Genomic DNA, 23,908 nt, shown 5'->3' with positions numbered 1-23,908 from the left:
CATTGTATCTCTAGCACAGTAGCATAAGACTGACTTGGCAAGCTCACCCATGCCCCCACATACATAACAAAGCCGGCAACCTGTTCCAGAAGTTCACTGCTGTTTGGGAAAAGAACCAGCACCTGACATCTCACCTAGATCTATCCTTATGTAACTTGAAATTGTGACCTCTGCTCCTCCCTAAGCCACTTAATTTGGGTAAATTGTCAAACTTAAATACAATCTATTTATTTTTCCAAAGTATGAAGTCCTAGCACCTTTCACCTATCTTGAAAACTTTGCTTACCATCTATTGATTTGTGAACACAAGACAATTTATTTGTATGCAAATAAAAATTGCAAAACATGTACTGTACAAACATACCTAAAGAATTGCCAATTTTATTGTGGCTCAGATCCAAGTATTTCAACTTGTGTGAGGTGCTTATAGCCTCGGCCAGCAAAACAGCTGCATGATCATCGAAATAATTCCCAGAAAGGGTAGCTCTTGTTAGTGTTAAATTTTCCATGAACATGGAGGCAATTGCTCTGGCCCCTTCAACTCCCAGTTGGTTGTCTGACAAATCAACATCTAAAAGTAATAAAAAGACAACATCATGAAAAGAGTCTCACAGCTGGATCACTCTTTGTAAAAGAAAAATGTTCAAGGTTTATATCTTTAAAAACAAAACATTTCTAATTCTTAACTTTGGAAGTTCAGGCTTAATCGTGTCTTCATTAGACATATCTATCAGGTGTCCATAAAAGTTTGCTTTTCAGCAAAAGTCACAAAAGCAATCAAGATCCAAAACCAAGGCTAACATCTCAATTTCCTCAGTCAGGGCTGCTGACGTCACTACCATCCCATCTGAAATCACAGACCCTAAACTTAGAACCTCTGGTCTGTAAAGTTTAGTGTTACAGATGTAGTGCACGGTGTATCAAGCCATGAAGAAAGAGTACTTGAAAAGTCTGGGTAATGATTATTTCAGTTAATAATAATTAGAAATAAAGGCAGAAATCAGTTGAATCATAACCTAATTGTAAAGATTACAGGCCGAATTCTCCCCCAAAAATTCGAAGTGTTGAATTCTGCAGTAATTCACGCTGTTTTTTTCAGTGGGAGTTCACACTAGGATCTCCCACACACTGTACATCCAGAGGCCACCAGCGTGAATATCATTAGATTTCAGGGGGCAGGGCCTATTCCCATCCGGGAGACTGAAACCAGCGGGCATCTGCGCATTAGCAGTGGCCCCAAACTGTCAGCCTGCACTTTGCTGGCCAACTCAATCGCTGGCTAGCCCGGGACCCCCGCAGTGCTGCCCACCCAAACCCCCCCCGCCTGCCCCAATCACCTCCCTCCATCCTGCCCTCATCGACCCCAATGGCAGTCGACCCCCCCACCCCCACTGATCGCCCCTAGGCCCGGTCCCCATCAGGCCCCGCCCCCTAGGCCCCATCCCCTTGGCATTGTCCTATGCCCAATGGTCAGTACCAGGGTTCCCCCGTGGACATAAGCACTTTGCCCCTTTGGCAGTGCTGGGGGCACAGGCTGCTAAGGTGCGGATACCCAGGAGACACCACCCCCCCCCACCGCCTGACCTCCTGGGGGTTCCCGATTGCCTCTCCTTCACTCCAGCAGGGTTGGGCTGCTAGTTCCTCGAACGTGGGGAGCTAGTGTAATCCCTGCTGGAGTGAAATAGTAGCGGGCCCAGAGAATTCAGTCCCAGGCCCGTTAAATGATATTTAAAATATTTAAATGCTAGCCCTGCCTCCCTGCTGATTTCCAACGCTGGGAGATGCTAGCTGGACATGAATTCTTGCGCAAATCCCGCACATTACCCACCCCCCCCCGCGGGATTCTCATGACCCACTGCTCTAAAGAATTAGCGCAGCGGGATGGGAGCCTACACATTTCAAATGGCCATCTGCACCCTAAATATGCTGAATATTACACCAAAGGCCAGTTTCCTGTCTTCATTCTATTCCCAACAACAGGATGAGGGGACAGCGGGGTTATTTGCCCACACAATGACCTTGTTAATGGTCGATTGAGGTCCATGTCAGAGATCGACTGCAATTTTCTAGATGGCCTCCAGGTCCCCAGAGGCATTGGGTAACAGTGTAGCTGCTGGGAGGAGGCTTTCGGCAGCAGACCAGGACGGGAGACAGTTCTCCAGGCATGCCCTTCATTCCCAAATGGCTCCAGAGACTCATCCTCCACAATGGTGGCCCAGCTGCTAAGAATCTTTTTCTATTTTGAGACGGTTGGAGACATGGCGGCACGGCACGGTGGCATAGTGGTTAGCATTGCTGCCTCACAGCGCCAGGGATCCGGGTTCGATTCCCAGCTTGGGTCACTGTTTGTGTGGAGTTTGCATATTTTCTCCGTGTCTGCATGGGTTTCTGCCGGGTGTTCTGGTTTCCTTCCACAGTCCGAAAGATGTGCTGGTTAGGTGCATTGGCTATGCTAAATTCTCCCTCAGTGTACCCGAACAGGCGCCGGAGTGTGGCAACTACGAGATTTTCACAGTAACTTCATTGCAGTGGACCGACTTTAGACACTAATAAACTTTAAATTTCCATGTTGTGGTGCACTCTCCCTCACTTCCCTTGAAATACCAGCTTCTGCTGGTATTCTGTATTTAGCACTGGAGGGCCTCCTGTTGGCCCTTCAGCTTTGAGAGCCTATCAGCTGTCCTTAATTGGATGATGAGCCCATCCTTTGGCCACTAATTGGCCAATTCTGGGAAATTCGCAACTGGGAGACTATTCCTCACACAGCGCTAGGCTAGTGGGGTCCTAAAGCCCACAGTGGAAACTCCTGTTCAAGCTCACAGCTAATCAGCAGCCGTTTTATACTCTGCACGATTTTCGTGTCCATCTAAGTTGATGAAATTAGTTTATCAGTTTAGGTTTTAGGAATGTTCCAATATGTACCCTTATTCTCTACTTCTCTCCTGAAAAATGCAGTTCTTAATGAACATGTGTGGTGAAGTAAAAAACAGCACAGACTTGCTCTGCAGATTCAAACCAATAGGTTAAGATGGTATAGAGATGCTTAAACCTGTAATGTAACAGTTATCCTTCAGCATTTCTGCGATAGCTCTGGCACCTTCGGCCTCCAACCAGTTATCCTTCAGATTCAACTTTAAGACAGATGTGTTGGTTATCAGAGAAACAGAAATTGCCTTGGCACCCTGAAAGTAAAAAAAATAATTAGTTTGGAGACTTTACGAAATGTAAAAAGTTAAAGTTTATTTATTAGTCACAAGTAGGCTTACATTAACACTGCAATGAAGGTACTGTGAATGTAATTGATATTCGTTGTATTCAGGTTTCAAGCAGTTGAAAGTGACTCCTTGGTGACACCACGAAACCACAACAGAAATTATAACAAACAGTATTATAAAATCATATATTATAGGAGGCGATTCTGGTGATCAAATGGTCAGTGTGGAGATATTGGCATATGGGTGGGCACAAGTATTTCGGATGAGTTGGTAGGGCATAGTAGCGAGGGCACATCATGCTCGCTGGTGCAGATGGTAGAGGTAGGGAGTGCCCAGTGTGCCAGCAGTCAGAGACAAGGACCATGCTGAGCCTATAGGTTGGCAAATGCTGGATGTCTAGCGGGTTGCTTGGGGAGATCTGGCAGAGATTCCTGAGGGATTGTGTGCCATGGTCTCCATCAGGGAGGCGTCCTTGTGGAGCATGAGTGCTGCATGAGGCTCTAAGCACATGGCCTCAATGGAGAGACAACTCCAGGAGTAGTACGAGACTTTCCTGGGATTCATTGTAACAGCTTTAACTTTTGGATTCTTTATTAGAAATAAAACTGTGTTTTCCATATTTAATTTTGTGATTTTCTTAGTCACTTAAAGTGTATTGCATGTTCCAGTTCTTTAATAAATTTGCAAATAGGTTAGTAAAATATAATATCTCACATAGTATTCAGTATACAACTTCAAAGAACACTTCTCTGTATACTCCAAAGTGGAGAAATACATTTTTGAAGAAAGACCCCCAGACCCTGAAACAAACATGTGAATAAAGAGCGGGAGTAGGCCACCTGGCCCCTCCAGCCTTCTCCGCCATTCAATAAGATCATGGCTGATCTGATTGTAACTTCAACCCTCCACATTCCTGCCTATCTCAGATCATCTTTCACCCCCTTGTTAATCAGGAATCTATCTAACTCGACCTTAAAAATATTCAAAGATTCTGCCTTCATTGCCTTTTGAGGAAGAGAATTCTAGAAACAAATGAATCCCTGAGAGAAAGAAATTGTCCTCATCTCTGTCTTGAATGAGTGACCCTCAGTTCTGGATTCTCCAATAAGAGGAAACTTCCTCCTCCCATCCACCCTGTCAATACCCTTCAGCAACTTAAAGGTTTCAATCAAGGGGCCTCTTACGCTTCTACAAACTTACCCTCTCCAAATAGATAATTATAACCCAGGTGATAATTATCAAAAAAAACTATCTGGGATCAGTTAATATTTCTTGATGATTATCGTCCCTGAGCGAGAAGTGGTTCAATTACTCAGACCCAAAATAAGTGTCTGCAGGAGGTGAGTACTTTGAACTCAAGGGAGGGTGATTATTGGGGAAGTAATCTTGATCTGGAATAGCCCCATAAGGGGTTAAGGTTATAATTCATTTCAAAGTGGTACCAAATTTGGATGTTGAAAGCCTGAAGACTATGTAAGAGGAGAATATTGAGGGAGGTAGGGTTGTTCCACAGCTTTGAATGTCCTGTGAAAGAATTATTTAGATTAGAACAACTTGGATAAGTATCAACTAAAACACAATGAAGGTGCTGGAAGCACAGCATGAAAGATTGCTGATTTCCACTTGAGAGGGACCAAAATATTCCAAATGGATAGACTGAAAAATGTAAGTGTTCTAAACAATGTTATAAAGCAAACAGGGAATAAGGTTTAATACAGTCCTTTTTATGAGGTCTTGTGGACCAGTGGGTAGCATTCCTGTCTCTAAGTCAGAAGCTCCAGGTTCCAGTCCTATCTCAGGTCTTGATGGCCAAGGAAGTTGCGTTCATAACACTGCCAACAGATTGACTATCAACTTGCAAAATCCTTCCAACACACGGCAATGGCAGATGGTAAGAGTGGCAGAGACTCCTAGTCAACTGTGCTTGATGCAGAGTGGCACCCCTCAAGCTATAAACCTCTGGTGACAGGCTAACAATCTGTTCCAGGAAGAATCTCGTTATGGGAACAGACAGGTCTGCCTTGTGTGGGAGGAGATACAAGAAGAAGCTTCATTAGATTAAACAACAATAGACTGCCAATAAGAACAGTGTGAAAGTTCTTCCAAATACATATAAACAATATTTTTTTTTTACCTGAGGTCCAAGTCCATAATGCATCATAACTAGTTCCGAACTATTCATGTTGCGCAGGAAGTAGGAGATTGGTACCACACCGTATGCTTCACATGCCTGTTTATATTTAGTCTTCCCTGTATGATCATAGGCTTTTGAACCATCTGAAATAAAACCATAAAAGTTCTATGTTGCAATATGAAATGCAACGTATTCTAGCCTTATTTAAGTTAATATTGTAAGGCTGGTATACTCTGTCACAGCACACAGTGCCCTTTTCTTGTTGTGAAAACGCTTCACTCTTGCTGCTACATAGTCTTCTGCAATCCTGCCCAAGTGATCATTCTTTATGCACAGGACTTTGAGGGGACACCACATCGGAGGCCAAACCTGCTTTCATACAACCCTGACTCATGCATATTTTCCTGCAGGGGTCGCAGGACAATAATGAAGAATTGAAACTCTGGCTGGTCTTCCAAGCCTTTCCAGGTTCTTCATGGTCAACTGTGGGACTACAGCTGCTACCCTGTTAATTCAGACCTGGAATCAAACTAGCATTTTTGGTCTGTTTGATTCAGTTACAGTTGCTTTTACGAATTGAGCCATTGGAAAATTGGAGGTCACTACTTAAAGATCTTTTCTCTTCTTTCTCTAGTTTCCTGTTGTTTCTGACTCTCAATTCTCCTACGACATTTATGTACACATGCAATTGTTGAATAAGATACGAAAGAACAGATTAAGCAATTCGCAGCAACTAGTGAAATTCGCCCAGTTAATTGCTCTAAACAGACAGCAGTGAAATCCTGCATCAATTTCCCTCTTCGGTCACCTTCAAATATTGAAGACAATTGTATTCCTATTCGAAACCCAATATTATCTGATTCATTACAAACCAGAGATTTAACCTGTTGTCGTATTGGTCTGCATGATTCAGTGCCACACCAGGCATGGCATGGAGGTTAGTTCTTGGGCAGACCTTTTTAAACTTGCAGGGTGTATAGAGCTTGGAAAGATTCAATATCTTCATTTGTACCTCCCATTGCTTAAAAAAAATATTTTGGATGTCTGCTTGGGTTTCCTCTGGATGCTGCGTTTTCCTTCCATAGTCCAAAGATGTGCAGATTAGGTTGATTGGCCATGCTAAATTGCCCCTTAGTGTCAGGGGGATTAGCAGGGTAAATACGTGGCGTTATGGGGATCGAGCCTGGGTGGGATTGCTGTTGGTGCAGGCTTGATGGGCCAAATGGCCTTCTTCTGCATTGTAGGGATTCTATAAATCAATTAGCATTGTCAGTTTTTCTTACCATCTATATCCATGTCTAGTCCTCCCTCACTCATCACATCATCATCAGAAAACTCTCCAAATGAATCGACAGATGTTTGGTCATTAGGTACCCAAGGTTTGCAGATTTCTTCTTTAACGTCCTTTACCTGATAACTGGTATGCAATCGAGCAACTGTCTGGAAAGTTTAAAATTTGAATAAAATCACATTGATTAGCTTACACAATTTTCTGCTATTTTAAAATACACTAGCAAATCACATTCCCACTCTCTGTTGATGAAAAGGACAACTATTTTTAACGGGCGGCACAGTAGCTTAGTAGCGCCTCCTTACAGGACCAGGGGTCCAGGTTCAAGTCCAGTCTTGGGTGACTGTCTACGTGGAGTTTGCACATTCTTCCCATGTTTGCCTGGGTTTCCTCCAGGTACTCCGGTTTCCTCCCACGGTCCAACGATGTGCAGGTTAGGTGGATTAGCAGGGTAAATATGAGGTTAGGGGCTAGGACCTGTCAGAGAGTTGATGCAGACTTGATGGGCTAAATGGCCTCCTTCTGCACTATAGGAATTTATGATTATGAATAATGGGCGGGATTTTCCAGCCGTGCTCATCCCAAGACCAGAAATTCCCGCCCGAGGTCAATGGACCTTTGCATGGTCCTACCCTGCCTGCTACGATTCCCATGGCAGGCTGAATGAGAAAATTCTGCTCAAAATGTTTTCACTTGGAAAAATGACCAAAATTGCGTGGGAATATTGTTGAAAAGAGTCATGTTGCTGAAGCTTTTCATGTTGCACTCATCAGGACAGAGGTGAGAATAACAAAATTTTAAACAATCACAACAATTTACACCACGTGAGAAAAGATTGTTACTTTAAAATTTAAGTTTACTTTTCTTGAAGTCGCAACATCCTAGTGGCACAGTGGTTAGCACTACTGCCTCATAGCGCCAGGGACCTGGGTTCGATTCCCAGCTTGGGTCACTGTCTGTGCGGAGTCTGCATGTTCTCCACGTGTCTGCGTGGGTTTCCTCCGGGTGCTCCAGTTTCCTCCCACAGTCTGAAAGACGTGCTGGTTAGATGCATTGACCCAAACAGGCGCCGGAGTGTGGCGACTAGGGGAATTTCACAGTAACTTCATTGCAGTGTTAATGTAAGCCTATTTGTGACGAATAAGTAAACTTTACTTTTATACTTTATAAGTGTGTCTCCGAGAAGTGCTTCATGTGACTGTGAGTGAATTGGTTGGGGGATGATGGTAGGGGGTTAAAAGACACTATATAAATACAGCTGCTTTCCCTACCTCCTACCTGCTTGTTTTTATTCATTTTTATAGGATGTGGATGTTGCTGGCTGGGTCAGCATTTATTGCCCATCTGCTAACTGCCCTCCATTTCAGATGTCGTTTGAGACACAACCACATTCCTGTAGTCTGGAATCGCATGTAGGCCAGGCCAGATAAGGATGGCAGATTTCCTTCCCTAAAAGGCATTAAGTTTAAGTTTATTTATTAATGTCACAAGTACACTTACATTAACACTGCAATGAAGTTAATGTGAAAATTCCCGAGTCGCCACACTCCGGCGCCTGTTTGGGTACACTGAGGGAGAATTTAGCACAGTTAATGCACCTAACCAGCACGTCTTTCGGACTGTGGGAGGAAACTAGAGTACCCAGAGGAAACCCATGCAGACACGGGGAGAATGTGCAGACTCCGCGCAGACAGTTACCCAAGCCAGGAATTGAACTTGGGTCCCTGGCGTGCTAACCATTGTGCCACCATAGATGGATTCCGGACAATCGACAGTGGTTTCATGGCCATCGTTAGACTTTTAATTCCAGATTTTTATTGAATTCAAATTTCAACATTTGCCGCGAACCCTGGTGGTCCTGCAGAGCATTATCCTGGGTCTCTGGATTGCTATAGTCCAGTGATAATTACACTGTGGTTAGCACTGCTGCCTCACAGCGTCGGGGACCCGCGTTCCATTCCTGGCTTGGGTCACTGTCTCTGCGGAGTCTGCACGTTCTCCCCCGTGTCTGCGTGGGTTTCCTCTGGGTGCTCCGGTTTCCTCCCACAGTCCGAAAGACGTGCTGGTTAGGGTGCGTTGGCCGTGCTAAATTCTCCCTCGGTGTTACCCGAACAGGCGCCGGAGTGTGGCGACTAGGGGGAATTTCACAGTAACTTCATTGCACTTACCTTGGGGTGGACGCTACCCCTGCTGTAGTCGTTGCGGGGTCTGTTGGGGGGCTTGCTGCTGACGCCCCCGAGTTGGTGGGGGACGGCATCTTCTGGAGAAGCCTCCCGGGGCACCTCTTCCTCCTGAGCCGCCTCCGACTCGCTCTCCTCCTTGGACAAGTGTTCACTCAGCACCATGGCCTTGGGACCGAGAGGAATAAAACAGCCGCGTCAAAATCCCCGCAGTATAAAACACACATGTAATCTCTCCTTTCCCCTAAAGACATTATTATTAATGTTATTATTAATGTTATTATCGATGAAGAAATCGCCGCGAGCCACTCACCCGATCCCTCAACTTAACCTGATGACTGAAGGAGGCCGGTCGAGGCTGAATGATTGACGTGGCCGACCAACCAATAGCGACTCGGAATCTGCCCCCTCCAACCAATCAGCGACGAGGGGAGGCGGGACAAGGACCAAACCACTAGGTTAGGTTGACCCCGCGTTGCCATGGCAACCACAAACATTCCTATTTCCTTATTCAATACTTCTGTCTCCCAACCCCCACCAGAATTTATATTTTCTTCCCCCCCAACCCCCCCAACTTTTTTCTGAGTGAACAAAAGTAAAAGAGGTTGAAAAAACAGAACCCAATTTTGATTTTGAAAATAAACGGCCAAAATCCGACCGTTGCTCCCCCCTCCCCGCTCCAGCATGCCTTGCGGCGGGAGGACAAGCATTTTTATTTATCAAAAATAAAAATAAACAATCTTACCGAAGGCAGCGACTAAACACCGCCCTTGATTATCATTCTGGGTGCAAATATGATGGAATTATCAATTATTTTGTTGGTGTGATGGGCAGCTGTTGCCAGGAAGGTCAAAGGTGAAGAGTTGGCGCCAGCCCCGGTTGTCCGGGCGGGGGAGGTGAAAAGGAGTTGGGGCGGAGAGTTTAAAGAACTCTATGGTGCAATTTGCCCCCCATGTGCGCGGAAAAATAAGACTAATATGTATTAAGTGTTGTGTTAGGATAGGATTTACATTTTCGGGAGTCACACATTGCATTGCCCCCGAAGTTGTTCAGCACTGAAGGAAGCTAATTGTGGGCTTCCTCCCCCTTCTATTATTTCCATTTATTTCTTTTCATTGCAGTTCGTTCACACTTGGACCTTTGGGAGAGCTGGTGTTTGATTCCGTTCAATTATTCCCCCCCCCCCCCCTCTCTTGCAGATGCAGAGGGCAGGCTCAGCACTGAGTTGCAATGGGTTGAGTTTTAGCCTCAACCCCTTTTTATTGCTGGACAATAAATAAACCATGAGCATCCTCACGGAAAAATCTCCCACGCGAAGTCCGGGCCAAACTTTTTCTTTTAAAGTTTAACAAGTTTATTTTTAATGTGTGTGCATATATAAACAATTTACCACGTCCCTGGGAGTTTTTTTCCCCCCGTTGTGTCTTGTTTTAGTTCCCATTCCATCCACCCTCTTCCCTCTCAAATTCTCTTAACTATTGTTTTTTGGACTGGCAAACCAGCCGACAATGTCGAAGGAGAGCGCCACCGGCACATCTCAGTCCCAGAGTCAGTCCCAGTCCCAGTCTCAATCGGCTTCGTCCTCCAGCGCCACAGGATCGAGCAGCCTCTCCTCAGCAGGCACTGTCATCCTGGATTCCGTCTCCACCCAGGATCTTGCAACCATCCCAGAAGTGGAGGAATCGCCTAAACCCTGGGGACGCCTCTGGGCGTTGGAGAAAGGATTTTGGAACTTTGGTAAATAATTTTTACACCTATTTTGCTATTGTAGAGCTGTGCACCACTCTAAATATGTCTTAAAGTTTCAGATAGAAGTTGAACATGAAATCTGGGAAGTGCATCTAATGCTACAATTATTGGAATTATTGCCCCTATTTTGCTATTGTAGAGCTATGCACCACTCTTAAGATGTCTTAAAGCTTCAGATAGAAGTTGAACATGAAATCTGGGAAGTGCATCTAATGCTACAATTATTGGAATTATTGCCCCTATTTTGCTATTGTAGAGCTATGCACCACTCTTAAGATGTCTTAAAGCTTCAGATAGAAGTTGAACATGAAATCTGGGAAGTGCATCTAATGCTACAATTATTGGAATTCTTGCCCCTATTTTGCTATTGTAGAGCTATGCACCACTCTTAAGATGTCTTAAAGTTTCAGAAAGAAGTTGAACATGACATTTGAAAAATGCAACTAATGCTGCGGATATTTAGAGAGCTGAAAGCTTGCAGCGCTTTTCAATTTGATTTATATTCCGTATTTCGAACGCTTAAAACAGTTGAGCTGGAGAACTTCTCTGAGATTTAATGACCTGGGTGGGCTTCAGAGTTATTACTGACAGTTACACATAGTTGTCACTCGACCTCTTTGTCTTGGCCCAAAAGAGATGGAAAAAGTCAACTGCAACAGTTCCTTGTGTTCTGCATACTTGCAAAGTGCTAGAAATATTTGCAAACTAAATATGTAATAGCACATAAAACATGAAATGCAGAAAAAAACTCAGCTCTGACGGCATCTGTGGAGAAACAGTTAACATTCTGAGTCCGTATGACTCTTAAGAGCCGAAGTGAGGTGGAGGAGATGTGAAACAAACAGAAAATAACGGAAAAATCTCAGCAGGCCTGACAACGTCTGGGGAGAGAGTAGAGCCAACGTTCCGAGTCTCAAAACGCTGGCTCTATTCTCTCTCCCCAGATGCTGTCAGACCTGCTTGAGATTTTCCAGCATTTTAATCTGTTTTTGTTTCAGATTCCAGCGTCCGCAGTGTTTGAGTAGAAGAGTAGAGTAGAACAGTACAGCACAGAACAGGCCCTTCGGCCCACGATGTTGTGCCGAGCTTTATCTGAAACCAAGATCAAGCTATCCCACTCCCTATCATCCTGGTGTGCTTTTATCTGAGGTGGAGATGTGATGGGTTTTGTGCTGTTGAAGAGAGGTGGGATCACATCACCAACCTGAAGAGACTGGGAGCCCCTGAGAATGGCATGGGAGAGAGTACCTGTTTGACAGACTCGCCCTCAACTGAGTCTTGGGAATGAAGTCTGATCCCATTCTGACTTTTTTGTGCTCCCTTTCCTGAGCTGTTGCTGTATTTGGAAATAAATATTTATTGTTGGACTGATTAAAAAAGAGAGGTGAGTGAAGTAGAGCAAAATAGAAGGTTAGGGATCGGTTGAGGCCGAGGAGGGCTTAAATGAATATGTCATGGAGCTCAGGAAAGATTAAATGTCAAAGATTTCATTTCTGCATATTTAGTTTTAACTAAAAACAAAAATGACTTTTCCGGTGGTTGCAGTTATACTGTAGCTGCTCTGATGCTGATTATTGGCCTATTTTTTCATGTATGTGCAATTTTCACTTGTTATCTTGATGTGAAGTAGTTGCTACAAAAAGTATTTTTTCATAATATTCAAAGAAACTGCAGAATTGCTTGTGTGATTAAAAGTGCAAAATTGCTTGTGTAAGTACAGTACAAGAACCACACAGTAGGTACTGTCCCAAAGTTCTTTTATGTGCTCGGGCATCACTAGCGGGCCAGCATTTATTGTCCATCCATAACTGCCCTCCATTTCAGAGGGCATTTGAGAGTCAACCACATTGCTGTGGATCTGGAGTCACATGTAGGCCAGACCAGGTAAGGATGGCAAATTTCCTTCTCTAAGAGACATTAGGACAATTGCTAATGTACTTAAGCAACACTCCTACTGGCTTTACATTTAGGTAAGTATATTTTTAAAGCTTGTCTTGTTGATTGAGGCCTAATACATTGTCCTTCAAGGTTTGCTGAAATGCAGACATTCTTGCAATGGGGGGGGGGCGTCAAATTGTTGTCAGGTCCCTAAACTTTCATTTCATAAAACTCACAACCTGTTTCAGGTGTGGGCATGGCACGTCATATTTTTTAGGCTTTTTGCAATATGGTGGGTGTTTCTGATTCATAATCAGGCTGCACTTTCTTCTGGCCACGTTGGAGGCTGAGGATGCCATTCCAAATTTCCTGACCAGCCATTTTGATTTCAAGCCTCGTGTTACATTGTGTAGTTCGGTGCAGCAAACTGAAATTGGTTATGACGCAAATGGCATAAAGCTGTGAGGAGATGAAGGTTGTGGCAGTGGATGGGAGAATTGAATATATAAATGTTGCTTTAGAACTGACTTGCTTTATTTGAGAGGTTCTGTATTTTGCTATTGTATGAAAAACATGGGAATTATCTGGATCTTGAAATCATGTTTAGGAGTGTGGCTGTGGAATAAATTTAAATGTGGATTGAATTTTGGACATGGCTGTAGGTAACCTTTTACGGTGTGGATGGTGTTACTGTTAGCACAAAACAAATGATATATTAAAGTGATAACTAGCAACTCTTTCTGAGTTCAGAAAAATAACATCTGAAATCAAAAACATCATGCTTAGTTCTCCATCAGGGCTGCATGTTTTATTCTGAATTCCTGACCTTCAAAAATGAAAGTAGTGTAGTGATTAGGTGTCACTGTATAAAGTAATTGCAAAGTCTAATCTCTGCAATAATGTAAATATTTCGGACACCATTCAAGTATTATCATAAGAGTTGACTGGTGTTGAAGAAACTTAAGTGCAAGCTAAGCATGAAATGGCACTGTTATTTTTGTAATTTGTGATTTTATGTTTGTTTTTGAATGGAGGTATGAAAACAAAGGCACAATATATGAATCATATTGGAAGGAGGAGCAGGAAAAATATACTGGTATGTTAAAGTTTTGAATAGGAAACCCAGGAAATAATAAAGTGTTTGAATTATCCTGGAAATGCCCCTGACATTGTGTAAATGTTTCTGGTAATAAATTAATGTTTTTTTTATATATGGACTGGCTTGAAGAACAAACATTGCTCTTTACAACCTCCATTTAATGTTTTTCCTGGGTTTTTTTCTCCTCGGAAATACTACAGGCAATTAAGGCTTTGTAAACTTTTGACTGAATTTTAGTTACATGTTTGTGTCTCATGTGACTTTTAGGTTAAATTGATTTTAAAGTGCGAGAGGAAGTGAAGACAGAGCAAATAAATATGTTGGTAATGAAGCAAATGCCCAGATATCGTATGCTAGAAACTGAAGGAGCTGATCTTGGAACAGTGGGAGGCACCTAAAATTAGCTTTCTTTTTAACTTGTCTCTTTTTGACTTGTTTAAAAATAGTGTTTTAGTGAATTCATTATTCAGAAATCTTTTGCAAAGCCATGCAGACTTAAGGAGACAAAAAGTATTTAATACTTTTAAGTCAAGCATCCTGATACTCAGGTTTCCTGTTTCACTTAACAGACAACTGCTGTTCATTGGCAGCCTGAAAGCAAACTATAATACAGTTCCTTCCTACTGCTTTTTTGTTGTGGGGACGGAGTGCGATCAGGCCAATTTGGGCTGATGTCCAGCTACGAATATGTGCAGAGAAATGTTCGCTCTTAGCCTATCAGTTTAGTCCAGCTAATATTAGTTCATATATGAGAAATTGTTTCAAATCTTGTTGATTTTGCTGCGTCTATGCTAATATATGGTTACATGAGCTTAATTTACCTGTAGCATCTCACTCAAGTGGCTTTTATTCACCTATGAGCCTAGATGACTGACACTGGTTAGCATGAGAGTCCAAACTCTCCTGTATTGAGTGTCTGTGCATTCCAGCAGGCATGGTTGAATATTGATCAGGAGAAACCTCGAGGAGATTTTACCCTTCCTTTCCTTAGCTGCTCGGGCCTCTTTAACCTTAACCTACAGCAAATAGCATTGACCATGGATTGAAACTCAAACCTTCCTTTCTGCTTCAGTATTCACTTGTTAATGAGCTAAGCCAGTGGCAGTTTATTTGTTTTAATTTTAAGTCTATTTAGCTTGGAATTGGCTGTCCTGTTGAACTCTAAGCGTTAATACCATTCCTAATGGCGACAATATCTATTTTTGAAAGATAAAAGATTGGAAAATCATCACTGATTTTAAGAGGAGCAGTGAGGTGTTGAAAGTATGTCACATTATATTACACTAAATGTGGACTTCCTTTATATGACAAAGCCTTGGTGTAGGAAACACATGTTTGCCCTTAACTGCTAGTCTTGTGTGTGTAAAATGCTTCTCTATAAGGAAAAAATACAATTCACTGAGGCTTTGACTACTTTATAAATGCACAAGTGCACTCAGTTATGCCTGATTAAGTAGGGAAGAGGCCAGCAGGAGCAGAGCAGTGAGTAAGTTACAGTAGTGGATAGGCTTAGTGACTGCATTAGCTGCTTGGGATGTATTTGCATATTTATAAGGCACTGTTTTTTTTTTCAAAACTGCTGTCCTCTATTATTTTAGGAAGTTTATTCTATATCCATTCACCCATGTCCAATTACCATGTCCAAATCCTCTCCTCAACATCCCTTCTCCCTTCCAATGTCTGAGCTGAGGTGACCCCCAATCATTGCAACCATCTTCCTTTGTGCCAGATTTGAATCCAACCAGAGGAGTGTTTTCCCTCTGATTCCCATTGACTCCAGTTTTGCTAGGGCTCCTTGATGCCATACTCATTCAATTGCTGCCTTGATGTCAAGGGCAATCACACTTACCTCACCCCTTACATTCAGCTCTATTGTCCATCTTTGAATCAAGGCTGTAATGAGTTCAGGAGCTGAGTGACCCTGGCAAAATCCAAACTGAGTATCCATGAGCAGCTATTGCTGAGTAAGTGCTACTTGATAGCACTGTTGATGACCCCTTCCATCACTTTACTGATGATCAAGAGTAGACTGATGGGGTGGTAATTGGCCAGGTTGGATTTGCCCTTTTTCTCGTGTACAGGGCACACCTGAGCAATTTTCCACATTGCCGTGTAGATGCCAGTGTTGTAGCTGTACTGGAACAACTTGGCTAGGGGTGCTGCAAGTTCTGGAGCACAAGTCTTGAGCACTATTGCTGGAATATTGTGAGGGCCCATATCCTTTGCAGTATCCAGTGCCTTCAATTGTTTCTTGATTCACGTGCAGTGAATTGAATTGGCTGAAGACTGACATCTGTGATGCTGGGGTACTCCGGAGGTGGCCGAGATGGATCATCCACTCAGCACTTCTGGCTGAAGAAGATGAGGTCAAGAATCTTTTTCCCTCTTGTTGGCTCCCTCATCACCTCCCGCAGTCTCAATGTCGCAGGCGAAAGTCATTTTATAAACAAAAGTTCTTTTTTCTCTGTCGTGCTCTGACGAAAAGTCATCTGGACTTGAAACATTGGCTCTATTCTCTCTCCACAGATGCTGTCAGATCTGCTGAGATTTTCCAGCTTTTTTTTTGTTTCAGATTCCAGCATCCACATTGTTTTGCTTTTATCTTAGTGTTTAACTCATTGCCACTTCTCTTCCAGGAATGCCTTCCCTGTAGAAGTACTGCTCTTCTCTCCAACAGAATTCCCGTTTGTCTCTTTCACCCTGTCCCCCCCCATCACTGCTTTCCATTTCCCTCACTTCCACAGCTGTATTTCCTTCCTCAGCGATTGTCTTCGGCTCCGTCTCACTCCATGTCGATTCCAAATGAAGTTCCACTCCTCATCTTTTCAATCCATCCAGGACATACAACAGTCCTTGGACTGCTGTTCTCGCTGCATTCTGAGATCCACGCTCAGTGCCATGCACCACCATATGCACGCCCTCGATATCTCTCTCCAACAGCTCCAACTCTTTCTCAAAGCTATCCTTATCCCCAATTTCACTTAATTCTTCGTCTCATCTGACACATTAACAAGAAACTTTTTTCTTCCTTTTAGGTATCAAGGAATGCAAGCTCGGCTTTGATGAAGGATCGACTAGGCTCTATTCTCTCTCCACACGTGCTGTCAGACCTGCTGAGATTTTCCAGCCTTTTCTGTTTTCTTTTTTGTTTTTGCCTTGCTTATACTTTCTGGCATTCCTGTTTTACTCTTTCTTTAGAAAACTTCTTAAAAACCCATCTCTTCTAACGTACAAAGCTCAGCATCTATTCACTTCTTTTTCCCCCTGAAATGCTGTGTGAATGTTTTTCTGCATTTAAAGGGCGATGGAGATAAAATTGCTGTTGTTTCTGTCTCTCATCATAAACCATTCTGAAATGTTTCATTCCGATTGCACCACCATGATGGGCTTCAGGCCTGCATCTCCACTTCCTCACATTGTGACCTTCTGAGTTGATTCTTACATAATGTGCTTTCCTGGGTAATTATAAGGTGGTGACACTTTATCACAGGGTGAGAATCTCAATTATAAATAACTTGATTAAAACATAGTTTTAATGAGTCCCTTCACTTATTCTATGGTTACTGGGATAGCCCCCTTTCCTAAATAGTGTTCCTTTGCCTTCTGTCACTGGAAAGCAAAGCAGGATGAATGCTACAAAATGCCAGTTCCTGGGACATTTTACTTCCATGAATGGGGGCAAGGAGATGCAAGGAATAGCAGTAGCCCATTTTGATCAACATTGTGCTGAAGCCTGTCATGTGACACAGAATCTTCACAAAGTTGTACTGTGCGTGTCCCTAATATAAGGTTCAGTATCACATTTTAATAAGAGCTACCAAAACATACTTGCATATATTTTAGAAGGGGTTTTGGGGTGGATTCATCTATCTTTGTTTTTTCTGTCACAGATTGCTTTAATAATGAATACTGGTTCGGGAGGGATAAGTCATGTCACTACTGTTTTGATCGTCCAGTATTGAAGAAGAAGGAGCATTTCAAATCGTACAGCAAGAAGCACTGCAGAATAATCAGAGTAAGTGATGGCAACACTTGAGCAAGAAGTATGATGCAACATTGAAGGTTTCCTCTTGTATGTATGGGCAGGGTCTGGGTGTCAGTTCAAATGACCTTTTGCCAATTTTGCTAGTCCATATCACATTCTGAACATATAAACTGGGAAAGCAAGAACAAAACTTGAGTACCTTTTTAAGTTATGTGCATACATATGTGTTCACACTAGACAGGTTATCTGATTGTGATCAGCTGTTATGTCTTACACAGTTGCCGAACATGTCAACCCTTGCTAATTAGGCAAATGCTTTAAGATCGGACAAATGACACCAGAAGGCTGGCAGTGCTGGTGAAACTACCCCAGCAAGAGCCAATTTTGTTAAAGTTAAGTTAAAGTTTATTTATTAGTCACAAGTAAGGCTTACATTAATACTGCAATGAAGTTACTGTGAAATTTCCCTAGTTGCCACAGTCCGTTGCCTGTTCGGGTCAATGCACCTAACCAGCACATCTTTCAGAATGTGGGAGGAAACCCACGCAGGCACAAGGAGAACGTGCAAACTCCATGCAGACAGTGACCCAAGCCGGGAATCAAACCCAGGTGCCTGGCGCTGTGAAGCAGCAGTGCTAACCACTGTGCTACTGTGCTGCCCTGATTATACCAATTTCTACCCTGACTCCCAAGGTGCTATTTTTCTAGAAAGTGGCAAACTTGGGATATTTAAAACCATAGTTTTAAATAGATTTATTTGAAGATCCTTTCATTGCAATTTGCTTAAATTTTAAAAAAGTAATTCTGTTAACTACTTTTTACAGCACAGAGGCCCATCGAGTCTGTGCCAGCCATCAAGCACCTATCTATTGTAATCCCATTTTCCAGAACGTGGTCCATAGCCTTGTACGGTATAATGTTTCATATGCTCATCTAAATGCTTCTTAAATGTTGAGAGTTCCTGCCTCCACCACCCTTTCAGGCAGCAAATTCCAGATTCCCACCCCACACTGGGTGAAAATGTTTTTCCTCAAATCCCCTATAAATCTCCTGCCCATACCTTAAATCTATGCTCCCTGGTTATTAATTGGAAAAGTTTCTTCCGTCTACCCTAGCAATGTCCCTCATCATTTTGTACACTTCCATCATGTCCCCCCCTCGTCTCTCTGCACTAAGACAAACAACCCAGCCTAACTAGGCTCTATAGCTGATACGCTCCAACCCAGGCAATATCCTGGTGAATCTCTTCTGCATCTTTCCTGTAGTTTGATGACCAGAACTACTCACAGTATTATAGCTATGGCCTAACGAGCATTTTATACAGCTCCACCATAACCTTCCTACTCTTAAAGGCAAGTATCCATATGCCGCCATAACAAACCACATCTACCTGCCCTGCTGCTTTCAGCGGTCTAAGGACATGGAATCCAAGGTCCCTCTCGTTCTCTGTACTCCCGAATTTCTTACTGTCATTGTGTATTCCCTTGCCTTGTTAATCCCCTCCAAAATGCACCACCTCTCACTTTTCATGATTAAATTCCATTTACTACCGTTCTGCCCATCTGACCAGCGCACCAAGATCATCCTGTAATTTAAAGCTTGCCTCCTTGCTATTTACCACACCACCAATTTTAGTGTCATCCTTGAACTTACTTTCACCTACTTTCTGCTTTTACATCTAGATCATTAATGTAGACTACAAACAGCAAGGGACCCAGCACCGATCTCTGCGGTATATCACTGGATGCAGGCTTCCTGTCATTAAAAACAACCTTCGGCTATCATCCTCTGTCTCCTGTCAATAAGTCAATTTTGGATCCCATTTGCAAATTACCCTGAATTTCATGGGCTCTTATCTTTCTTGACCAGTCTCCCATGCCAGACCTTGTCAAAAGCCTTTCCGAAGTCCATGTAGACTACTCAACTGCACTGCCCTTATCTACATCCTAGTCACCTCCTCAAAAAATTAAATCATTTAATAATTCTCTTCCCCATTGTTCCCGACATTTGGAAGACATCTTAAAGTGGAAATAACAAGCCAAGATATGTTGAAGTGTGGCTTCCCTCATTTCTCCGAATACGATTTACTTAGTGCAGTCTTATTAGTCAAGTTGTACATCTTTCTGAAATGGCTGGTTGGTGCCCCTGGCTGAATGCCTTTGTTGTACCTCGTAAACAAAAGGCTGAACTTTCCCAATTATTTCAATTGAAGCTGTTAGCAATATTTGGGATAGGCCAAATGACCTCCTTCCATGCAGTAATAATTCTGTGATTTTAAACATTTATTTTGTATGACCTTACTTAGGAAAAGGGTCCTGGAAGCACATTTGTAGTATTTATTGAAGATCACAGTTCGAATGGTACCTTCCTAAATGGTCAAATAATTGGAAAAGATCAAAGATTACCATTGTACAATAATGCAGAAATAGCAATTAATCATGAATTGCACAAAGGTAAGAATATACTTTTAAAACTTCGATTGTTGATCAAATTCATTCAGTTGTTTTGTGGACCAGATTGAACATGAAACTTAGAAACGTGATCCAAGTAAATGCCCATCATAGACACCAATCCAAGCCACAAACGTGTCAAAGTTTATTTTTGAAAATTATTCTGGAGGTTCCTGGGTCCAATTCTGTTCCTTCAGGGATGCACAAAATCCTGTGGAGTCACTTAAAGAAGAGGGAAGCTTTGTCGGTATCATGGCTGACATTTATCCTTCAGCCAACACCATTAAAACAGATCATTCATCTCATTATTGCATGCAAATTGCACAGTGCATTTTTAAAATTCAGTCATGGGATGTGGGTATCATTGGCGAGGCCAGCATTTATTGCCCATCACTAATTCCTGTTTAGAAGGTGATGGTGAGCTGCCGCCTTGAACTGCTGCAGTCCATGTGGCGTGGATACACCCACAGTGCTGTTAGGGAGAGAGTTGTCGGATTTTGACCCAGCAATAGTGAAGGAACAGCAATATGTTTCCAAGACAGGATGGTGTGTGGCTTGGAGGGGAACCTCCAGTTGGTGGTGTTCCCATGTATCTGCTGCCCATCTCCTTCTAGATCAGGGTTGCCACGTTTGCATATTTTTCTCACTCTGGGGCCAATTTCGGAAAGATGAGGTTTGGTGCAATATTAAACTGAACTTCAAAAAAAAAAGTTAAGATGTCATGGAAAGATACAATTGCCAAACAAATGTAAAGCAATGTCATAGCAATAAATTAAATAAGCAATAAAAATGACCAGAATGTTGGAGGGTCAGTGTGTGGGTGTATGTTTTTGTGCATGGTGGAGAGTGAGTGAGACCAACTGAGACTGGGCATAAGACATACTCGCACTCACCCCCTACCCACTCAGTTTCTCTGCCGCCTGCTCCCTCTTTTCCGCCTGTGCACTCAATTTTGATTTGATTTATTATTGTCATATGTATTAGTATACAGTGAAAAGTATGTTTCTTGCGTGCTATACAGACAAAAGCATATCGTTCATAGAGAAGGAAATGAGAGAATGCAGAATGTAGTGTTACAGTCTTAGCTAGGGTGTAGAGACAGATCAACTTAATGCGAGGTGGGTCCATTCAAAAGTCTGATGGCAGCAGGGAAGAAGCTGTTCTTGAGTCGGCTGGTACGTGACCTCAGACTTTTGTATCTTTTTCCTGACGGAAGAAGGTGGAAGAGAGTATGTCCAGGATGCATGGAGTCCTTAATTATGCTGGCTGTTTTGCTGAGGCAACGGGAAGTGTAGGCAGAGTCAGTGGATGGGAGGCTGGTTTCCGTGATGGACTGGGCTACCTTCACGACCTTTTGTAGAAAGTGGAAGAGCGAATCAATCTTAAGCTGTATTGTCCTTTTGAGCTCTTGGAGTACCACACTTTGAAGCAGATATGTGCACAGTACGTAAGGAATTTGTATCTAAAAGCATGTTGCAACTTATCCGACTCGGTACAGCAATTAAAAAGGTCAGACAATATAACCAAATAAAATGCTAAGCTGTGAACTTTTGTTCAATTAAACCCAATAAAATAAAGTGCGCAATTACTTGTAATTGTATAATAACAATAATGCAAGCATCCTTTACAACATACAGAGCAAGCACTGCTGTTTTCTATTGGGTTAGCACTTGGGAGTGTTCCTGCCACTTCAGCCCCTCTAAATTTCTGCTTGCTATTGCCAACCAACCCTGCTCCATCTGTTCTTCAACTTGGTCTTTTCGTTTTCTGGTCCTAATCATGTTGCACTCGCTGGTTAATTGCTCTACTCCATGGTCTACATTCCCAGTCTGAGCAATGCTGTGGGAGAGCCTCTAATTATATCAGTTACGAGCAGTTGAGCTAGAACATGTAAAGATTTTGAGCGAAGTTCCCTTTTTTTTTTGAATCTATGTTAAAACTGTGATTGCCGTAATTTAACGTGAATATTTTAATAAGGAAACATAGCCATAGAATCCCTGCAGTAGAGAAGGAGGTCATTCAGATTCTCTGAAAGAGCATTTTACCCAGGACCCCACCCCCATCCCTGTAACCCTGCGCATTTACCATGGCCCATCCACCTAACCTGAACATCTTTGGACTGTGGGAGGAAACCAGAGTACCCGGAGGAAACCCACGCAGACACGGGGAGAATGTGTAAACTCCACACAGTCGCCCAAGGCTGGAATCGAACCCAGGTCCCTGGTGCTCTGAGGGAGCAGTGGTAACCACTGTGCTGCCCATCTTGGCTTCTGAGGAAAGTGATGTCAGTGGGACATTTAGATGCTTGACACAGCTCGAGCCTTTTAAAGGGCATTTTATTGTACTGGACCCTACAGGTAATGCAGTAACATTTCCTGGAATAATTGAAAAAACTATTGTGGTTTTCGCAACCCAAATGTGGACTTTCCTATTACTGCACTCTGAAAGTAGAACAAAATAGTACTGTGGTTTCAACAAAAGGTTTTTTAAATGATGCAGATATTAACTGTTCTATGTTGCTATTTTCTAGTTTTTGTCTTTTCTGATCTCACAATTGATGACCAATTGAACCTACCAAAAGGGTTTAGGGATAAATACATCATCTCAAAAACTCTTGGATCGTAAGTGCAAGTTATCTTTTTTTTGGCTCGTTCAGAGACCTTATTTTGTATTGTAATATTCTGAGTAACAACTGTGTGATTGTTTAGGAAAACATTATGGAAGATGTAACTTTATATATCTTTTTCTTTAAAGATCTGCTATATATTCCGACTTTTTCTGCACTCATTTGAGTTTTCTGCCATCTACAGATTTTTTGCTTCTTTTGTTGTGCTATGATTTTTTTAAAGTGCTTGGAGCCCCCTCCTACTTTGTCCAAAAATAGTCATTCATCTTGTGTTATCCAAATCAACATGGGTAGGTTATTGGCTCGTTGGGAAGAGGCATTTCAACTCCTTCCAGCATGGGTGGTGAATGAGGATAAACTCTGATGGTTTCATCCTGTTTCCACATTCCTCTCTCTCTCTCTCTCTCCTCCTCCTCCTCCTTCTCTCTCTCTCCTCCTCCCCCCCCCCCCCCCCCCCCCCCCCCCCGGCAACCTTCAAAAGGAAAACCTAACTTGGGATCAATTAGATTAGAATTTGGCTGAAATCAATTAACATTACATTCACGAGAATAATACTTAATAAGTTGAAGTTCAAAATGCAGTCAATAATTTTGTCCTTCAGTTGCTCAATTAAAATGAAAGACGATCAGTGTATTTTTCTTGCATCAATTTTGTTACTGATCAGTCTGTTTACCATTCATGAATGCTTTGATTCCTTGGTTGGGTTTAATGCTTTATACATCGAAGTAGAGAACCACCCAATTTTACAAATTTTCATTCTAAACATGCAGTCAAGAAGCTCTAGTGCTGTACCAGTGAATGATCATAATGCCAACAGGAATTATCTTCACAGCATATGTAAACCAAGTTCTTCATGTAGCTCATCTTTATTTCCATTTTTCCTTATTCTTTCTTCTGTAGTTTGGACTAGTTCCTAATTTTTTTTAATCCTGCAGGGGAGTATGTGGAGAAGTGAAGTTGGCATTTAAGAAGGCGAACTGTAAGAAAGTAGCTGTGAAGATTGTACATAAACCAAAATTTGCACAACTGATATCTGAGCAAGGCGTAAGTATGACCAACTGAATTGCACAGTTTCTGCAGTAAGTATTTTTTTTGAAGCTAAATGAGCTTAACATCAGCAAAGCAAGAAAGGAAATGACTGAGGGGAACTTCCAGCGTTGTGTAAAGACGACTAAACTTAGTTGGGTCAAATATCCTTCACCATCCTTTTAGGGTGTTGACGTGTTCTAAGGAATGGCTTGTGGATGTTATTAATTCTTGTGGTGAGTGTCCAGTCTCTGCTTAAAAAACATACAAGTCAG

General features: G+C 42.5%; 2 protein-coding genes across 3 annotated transcripts in view; one reads left to right on the top strand and one right to left on the bottom strand.

Moving 5' to 3' along the window:
• Positions 1-9,099, bottom strand: part of lrrc74b (leucine rich repeat containing 74B) — a 50,241-nt gene extending 41,142 nt beyond the window's left edge. For both annotated transcript variants that reach the window (XM_078227256.1, XM_078227257.1), the window contains exons 1-5: positions 8,809-9,099; positions 6,633-6,789; positions 5,350-5,492; positions 3,050-3,182; positions 365-571 (exon numbers count right to left, since the gene is read on the bottom strand). In XM_078227256.1, coding sequence (XP_078083382.1) covers positions 365-571; positions 3,050-3,182; positions 5,350-5,492; positions 6,633-6,789; positions 8,809-8,985 — 817 coding nt within the window. In that variant the 5' untranslated portion in view covers positions 8,986-9,099. The remainder of the gene's footprint in view (positions 1-364; positions 572-3,049; positions 3,183-5,349; positions 5,493-6,632; positions 6,790-8,808) is intronic.
• Positions 9,100-9,685: 586 nt separating this feature from the next.
• The window catches only part of chek2 (checkpoint kinase 2), a 40,875-nt gene continuing 26,652 nt past the window's right edge, over positions 9,686-23,908 (top strand). Inside the window, exons 1-5 of the mRNA XM_078227258.1 lie at positions 9,686-10,557; positions 17,437-17,561; positions 19,837-19,984; positions 22,512-22,602; positions 23,543-23,651. Of these exons, the coding sequence (XP_078083384.1) occupies positions 10,329-10,557; positions 17,437-17,561; positions 19,837-19,984; positions 22,512-22,602; positions 23,543-23,651 (702 nt within the window). The 5' untranslated portion in view covers positions 9,686-10,328. The remainder of the gene's footprint in view (positions 10,558-17,436; positions 17,562-19,836; positions 19,985-22,511; positions 22,603-23,542; positions 23,652-23,908) is intronic.

This window comes from Mustelus asterias, chromosome 13 (genome assembly GCF_964213995.1).
Source record: "Mustelus asterias chromosome 13, sMusAst1.hap1.1, whole genome shotgun sequence".
Taxonomy (NCBI): Eukaryota; Metazoa; Chordata; class Chondrichthyes; order Carcharhiniformes; family Triakidae; genus Mustelus; species Mustelus asterias.
The sequence above is the reverse complement of the archived record's forward strand: the minus strand, read 5'-3'. Positions and strand labels throughout refer to the sequence as shown.